The 7,501-nt window shown below is 17.8% G+C and overlaps 1 protein-coding gene across 1 annotated transcript, besides 13 other annotated features; it reads left to right on the forward strand. All coding sequences in view use genetic code 6, as the record gives it.

The window, feature by feature from the left end:
- The first annotated feature begins 536 nt into the window (after window positions 1-536).
- Window positions 537-571: a microsatellite.
- Window positions 572-1,557: 986 nt separating this feature from the next.
- Window positions 1,558-1,612: a microsatellite.
- On the forward strand, window positions 1,594-5,626 carry IMG5_090120 (hypothetical protein; the record flags this gene model as incomplete). The annotated part of the gene is made up of 10 exons (XM_004035718.1): window positions 1,594-2,117; window positions 2,168-2,287; window positions 2,343-2,629; window positions 2,764-3,253; window positions 3,293-3,740; window positions 3,987-4,301; window positions 4,377-5,054; window positions 5,124-5,207; window positions 5,248-5,361; window positions 5,409-5,626. Coding segments are annotated over 10 exons (3,278 nt in total), but the record flags the coding sequence as incomplete, so codon positions are not given.
- Window positions 2,619-2,680: a microsatellite.
- Window positions 2,631-2,680: a microsatellite.
- Window positions 2,637-2,708: a microsatellite.
- Window positions 2,703-2,753: a microsatellite.
- Window positions 2,703-2,754: a microsatellite.
- Window positions 2,708-2,733: a microsatellite.
- Window positions 3,818-3,878: a microsatellite.
- Window positions 3,818-3,908: a microsatellite.
- Window positions 4,341-4,365: a microsatellite.
- Window positions 5,059-5,096: a microsatellite.
- Window positions 5,363-5,412: a microsatellite.
- Window positions 5,627-7,501: the final 1,875 nt, after the last annotated feature.

Raw genomic sequence — 7,501 nt, forward strand, 5'->3', positions numbered from 1 at the left:
AAAAAAAAAAAGTAAGCTGAAGAAGAATAAACAATAGATTAAATTATTTAATTAGATTTAAAATAAACATGTAAAATAATAATAATACAACTAGTAAATAAAAATAAATAAACATAAGAATAAAAATCACCGAAAATGTATAAAACTTTAAAAATAGATATAAATGTTAATTTAAATACAATAGATATAGATGATGTAAAAATACACTTTTTTTTATAATAAAAAAAATTAGTTATTATATTAAGATATGAGTAGTAATCATTCAAACGATTATGATCCTTTAGAAGGAGAAAAAATACCAATAAAATATAGTTTTATGATTATAGGTATTGATAATATTGGGAAGAGTTTATTATTATAAAAACTTTTTCCAGAAAAGCCTTATTAAAAAGAAAAATAATATGCAAATCCGCTTGACCTTTTTGTAAATTAAACTATAAAAAATAATTAGGTTTATTTAATTCATACATGGATATAAGATTTATCTTAGTCTATTAATAATTGGATTATTGAAGGTTTTTTTTAAATATTTTATTTATATATATATATATATATATATATATATATATATTATTTTATTTTATTTTTTAGATGTTTATTACTAAGTAATTCGATCTTTTGTTTTTGTTTATTAGCACTAGGACTAAAATAGTTTAAATTAAGTGATGTAATCTTTTTAAAAAATAAAGGAAAAATAACCAAATGCAAAATGTATTTTTGTTTAAAATACAATTAAAAATTATTAAAGTTAAATTGTAATTTTTTTAAAAAAAGTTTAGAATTATTTTATTATAATTTTTTTTTTATTTCCTATAATTTTTTTTATTTTTTGTTTTTTAAAAAACAATTATAAATATAATAAAAGAAATAAAAATAAGAATTAATGATTTAAAATGATAAAACATTTTTCTATATATTAAATTTAAATGATAATACTAATTATACAAAATTATAAATAAAAAAATTAAAAAAATATGTAAAAAATGTATTTTTTAAATATATAATTATAATTTTTTAAAAAATAGATTTTACCATAAATTTGTAAATAAGATAGTTAAAGCTTAGATTATTTTTCTAGTCCTATAATAGCAAATAAAAAAAAAAGTATGTAAGGATTTTAGTTAAAAAGCCCATTGAAAACATGATTTTAACTATTCTTAAATTTATTAAATTAAATAAATATTGTGAAACATAAATATATATAAAAATTATTATTATTTTTTCTTTTATATAATTTTAATTATTTATTTTTCGTTTTTATACATATAAAATTTGCGAAAAATAAAATAAAAAAAAATTAATTTATATATATAAATTTAAAAAATATAATTTTTTATATTCAATATTTTTATCTTTTTTTGTAAAAAACATAATTAGTTTTTATCGAAAACAATAATTAAATACATTTTTAGTATTTAATTTTTTAAAAATGTATAATTTATGAATATAATATTCAATTTTAAAATATAAATACATATATATTACTTATAATAATATGTAAAATTTTTCTGTTTTCTATTTAAATATATTTTTATATTAAAAAAAAAAAAAAAAAAATATTATAAATAATTTAAATATTATTATATTTAATTTATGAATATTAAATAAATAAAATACAATAAGAAAAATAAAATAATAACATAAAAAAATGATTACTTAACCATTATTATAAAAATAAACATAATAAATAGAAGTCAAAGTAAAAAAAATATATTAATATATATTTTTATTAACTATTTTTTTTTTAAAAAAAAGGATTCATTTTTAAATAAAGTCCACAGGCGTTTTTTCGGTCCAAAAATTTAATAAACACCGCGAAAAATATATTTAAATGGATTAGTTAGTCCTCAGAATTATTTTTAAAATATAGTAAAGAATTAAAAATATTCTATTTTTACTTTTGTATTTATTGTTCTTTTTAATGAATTTAAATATTTTTTTAATTTATTTTTTTTAATTATTGCCATATCGTAATTCGTTCCTATCTTAAAAGTAGGACTTTTATTTGCTTATGTAGCTCCTTTATCTTTAGTTTTATGTTTGACAATGCTAAAGGAAGCTTACGATGATATTAAACGTTATAAAAGAGATAAAGAAGCCAATTCTTAATTATATAAGTTAATTTAACTCTATATATTTTTGTTTATTTCTATATTTTTAAATATAGAGTTTTAGAAATAAAAGAAGAATAATAATTTATAAAAAGCTCAGACCTTAAAGTAGGAAATATAATAAAAGTAGAAGCAGGTTAGAGAATTCCTGCAGATTTAATATTATTATCTTCTGCGTAATAAATATAATTTTTTTTAAAAAAAAATAAAAAATAAAAACAATAATAAAAGTGATAATTCAGGTGATGTTTTTATAAAAACGGATTAATTAGATGGTGAAACCGATTGGAAATTAAGAAAGCCTGTTCATTTAATTAATTAAAAAGTAATTTAATAAGGAATAGATTGTATTTTGAATATAAATGGATACTTTGAAATATAGAAGCCAATAGAAAATATATATTAATTTATAGGAGTTTTAAATTTGACAAACGAAGATAATTAATAAGTGAAAGAATCAATTTCTTTGGAATAAACAATGTGGTCAAGTACAGTATTAGCATCAGGATAAATATATGGTATATATATATATATAAATATATATAATATATATATATATATATATATATTTTATGTATTTATCTATATAATTATTATTTTATATTTTTTTTTATATTTTTTTATATTATTTCATATTTTTTTTCTTTAATAGGTTTAGTAATTTTTACAGGAAATGAAACTCGCATGGCTATGAATTCTAGAGAAACTAGATCCAAATTTGGATAATTGGATTGTGAATTGAATTATTTATCTAAATTGTTATTTGTTTTTATGATTATTAGTAGCTTAGTGTTAGTCATTTTAAATGGAGTAAAGCTTGAGTCTTATACTTTAATATTATTTTTTAGATATGTGCTTTTATTGAGTTCTATTATACCTATTTCTATGAGAGTTAATTTAGATTTTGCAAAGCTTATTTATTGCTACAAAATTAATGTAGATAAAGAAATCGAAGGGACAGTAGCTAGATCTAGTTAGATACCCGAAGAATTAGGAAGAATTTAATTTCTTTTAACAGATAAAACAGGAACTCTTACATAAAATGATATGATTTTTAAAAAACTTTAGTTAGAATAAGGAGTGTTTACTTATGAAGAAATAGAAGATTTAAAATAAATTGTTAGGTCTTAATGTTAGAAATCGTAATAATTTTTTGTTTTTTTGTTTTTTATTTTTTATAGATTAGGACCTATGGTAGATGTTGAATAGTATTATTTAAAAATGGAAAACGAGAGTTAAAATATAATTAATTCTAATAATAAACATAAACATATTCGAAATATAAGAAGAGATAAAAACTAAATTATAAGAGATTTAGTAACGGCACTTGCTGTTTGTCACAATGTAACACCTATAATAGAAGAAGGAAAACCAAAACAATTATAATCTTCTTCACCGGATGAAGTCGCTTTAGTTTAAATAGCAGAAGATATAGGCTTTATATTATAAAAAAGAAGCTAATAATCAATTTAAATATAAAACGGAAACAATGAAATAGAAAATTATTAGATTTTAAATATTTTCCCATTTTCAAGCGAAAATAAAAAAATGGGAATTATAGTAAAATAATTAGAAACTAATAGATATATTTTCTATTTAAAAGGAGCAGATACAGTAATGAAAAATAAAGTAAATAAATAATATAAAGATTAAAATATATAATAATAATATATATATATATATATATATTGTTATAAAAATATATTAAAATTATTATTATAATAAAAAATTATATTTATTAAAACTATTAATTATTATATATAAAAATATATTTAATTATAAATTTATATTTTAATATATTTTATAATAGAATTTTTTTTCATTTATTTAAATTTAGTTTATAACTTTTATATTTTTATATATATTATATTACAGATACCTGAGTATTAAAGAGGTTTTTTATTAGATGCTTGCGAAAATTTAGCTAGGGAAGGCTTAAGAACACTTATTATTACATAAAAATACCTTACTTAAAATTAATATGAAGAATGGGCAAATCGTTATTTTTAAGCAAATACATAATTATAAAATAGAGAAGAAAAAAAAAAAGAAGTTTTATAATCAATAGAAAAAAATATGGAATTTTTAGGAATTACAGGCGTAGAAGATAAACTATAAGATGAAGTTTGTTAAACATTAGAATCATTAAGAAATGCTGGAATAAGTATTTGGATGTTAACTGGAGATAAAGTAAATAATAAAAATATTTCATAATTAAAATAAATTTACATATATATATATATATATATATATAATTTCATTTAGTTAGAAACTGCTATATGTATAGCTATTTCAGCTGGATTAAAAAGTAATTAATAATATGAGTATATTATAAAAGAAGCTGAAGATCCATATAACTTATAATATGAATTATAGAGATTTTCTCATAGCAATAATTCTATTTTAATTATTGATGGAATATCATTAAAACTTGCATTAGACAATCATGAGAAATTATTTTTTGAAATTTCAACTAAAGCATCAACCGTAATTTGTTGTAGATGTTCCCCTACATAAAAATCCCAAATAACATTGGCAATTAAGAAATATACAGGAAAAAAAACAGCAGGTATAGGGGATGGAGGTAATGATGTAGGAATGATATAAAGTGCAGATGTAGGAATAGGAATTGTTGGAAAAGAAGGTACTTAAGCGGCTTTGGCAGCAGATTTTTCCATTAAAAAATTTAAAAATTTAAATAGATTATTGCTTTGGCATGGTAGACTTAGCTATAAAAGAAGTTCGGCCTTATCATAATTTGTTATTCATAGAGGACTAATCATTTCAATTATTTAAGCTATATTTATTGTTTGTTTCTTTTTTGTCCCGATTCCAGTATATAATGGATATTTAATATTAGGATATTCTACTGTTTTTACAATGTTCCCTGTTTTTTCAATTGTATTTGATGAAGATGTGGATGAACTTACTGCTATAAATTACGTATTATATATAAAAAAAAATATATATAAGAAAAATATATATTTTTATATATTTTTTATAAATTAATAGCCTCCATTATATAAGAGTCTTTAAAAAAATAGAGAATTAAATACTAAGACTTTTATTGGATGGCTTTGGGTTAGTATTTATTAGGTAATATTTTAATATTTTTTTATTTTGATTATACATATAGGGAACTATAATTATGATTTTATCTTTTTATATATTCAAAAATGCTTTTATAAGTATTCAAACTATAACTTATGCAGCACTTATTGTTTCCGAAATTTTAAATATTTTGTTTTCTGTATATATTTAATTAATTATATTTATATATATTATATATTTATATAGATTAATAAAATACATATTATTATGATTATTTCTATGCTTTGTTCTATTCTTATTTATGCTTTATCTTGCTTTTTGCTTAAAAATTATATTGATATTAGTGAAATCGATTTTTAATTTTTTTAATACTTATTTTACGTCACTTTGGCTAGTTGGTGCCCTCCTTTTTTTTTTAGTTTTATTAAAAAAAGAGTAGATCCTTCTGATTATGAAAAAGTTATGTAACATAAAAAGACAAAAAAAATAAATTATAATTTAAAATGATTTTTTTTTATTAATTACATGTTTTTATTTTTATTTTTTTTTAAATATTCTTTTTTACCGCATTTTATTTTTTACTTTTAAATATATAATTGTATTTTAGATATTAAATAAAGAGTGAAATTATAGTTATTTTTATATAATAGATATGCGTAAAATTAAATATATATTTATATTTTATTTATATAATAAAAAATCATAAATTATATTAATAATTAAGTATATTTCTTTCGCTATTATAATTAGTATAATTTTTTTGTAATTAATTAAGTGCCTTTTCAATTTTTTCCTATACATCATAATTATGGGAAATATTAGTATATTTTTATAAATTAAATACTTATTTGTTTTAATCATAAGTAGTTAAATTATTTTTTTCAATTTAATGATTTCTATTATTATTTAATCTATATGTTTTTACCGATTAATTACTATTTTTTCTTAAATTTTACACAATTTCATACTTTTTAAAATCTCCTTATTAAACATTTTTCTTCTTTAAATTCTAGTGTTCTAGTTTATAGTTAGTAGGTGATTTACTGTTAGGTGATTATATCCTGTTTGTATTATTTGCAGTTTATACTTTATAATCATAATAAGCAGTTTTTCCTTAAGGTCTTTTTAAATAACTATATTAGTTTTATTATTATAAATTATTTGATATCTATAAACAATGATCTTAAATATTAATTGCTAAATTAATATATATATATATATTTATTTTTTTAAATATATCATTTATTTAATTTACTTGATGTATTATTTATCTATTTTTATTCAATTTTGGATTAAATACTATCAGGTGTAATTTATCTTGTAATAGGCTTGGAATTATAATTAGGACTTAAATAACTTTTAATGCTATTATAATCAAAGTTATTATATTATTATAAAGATTGCTTTTTTTAATAACTATTACAATTCTTGAAAGATTAAATGGACATAGTTGAAAAATTATGTTATAGTTTTTTTTTTTAATAGTCTATTTAATTTTTATTGTTTTCTTAGTTTACGTAAAATTTCAGAAGATTTTAGGTACTTTGATTATTTTATATTTTTTTCTTTTGGAAAGTATTTAAAACTGTCTTTTCTTGTTAGTGTTTATTTGGGATTCTTTCTTAGCTTGTTTTAACGCTTTTTTATATTTCTTTCATATTATAAACCATTGATTTGGATTTAGTTATTTTATTTCTATTGTTGTATATAAATATATTATTTTAGTTTTTATACAAAAAACAAAAAAAATATGTACATAATTGGTTGCTAGTCATTATTTTATGGTTTAAAAATAGATTATAGAATAAAAGTATTTCTTTCTTTCTTAGGTTTACTATTATCAATTGAATTAATTATATTTCCGTTTTAGTTTTGGGTTTAATTGAATGTTAATTCTAAATCATTCACTTTTTCGGTACTTTTTTACATACTTTATTAGAAGTTAATTGAATTATTGTTTTGTTTTAAAGAAATACTTTGTTAAGTTTATTTTATAGGCTGTTTTTTGTAAAAGGAGCATTCTTTACTTTTATTGGTTTACTATTTTTGCTATTATTATATACTAGTTTTAAAAACTTAAGGGTTCTTTTATTTTGAATTTTCTTAAAAATTCAAAGTTTTATTTGAAGTTTTTGTAGATTAATAATTTGATAATATATCATTATATTAATTACTAGTAGTATCTATATGATTACTTTTACTTCTTTTATATTAATTTTGGAGAGTATTTTGGTTTTCTTTATTTATTTGATAGTATATTTGCTTTTGATTATCTATGTAGTTCTAATATACATTTATTTATTGTTCAAGAATTTCTATTTTTTGTTATTTATTTTAAA

The sequence above is a fragment of the Ichthyophthirius multifiliis genome (genome assembly GCF_000220395.1).
Source record: "Ichthyophthirius multifiliis unplaced genomic scaffold scaff_1120509250703, whole genome shotgun sequence".
In the NCBI taxonomy this organism is placed as follows: Eukaryota; Ciliophora; class Oligohymenophorea; order Hymenostomatida; genus Ichthyophthirius; species Ichthyophthirius multifiliis.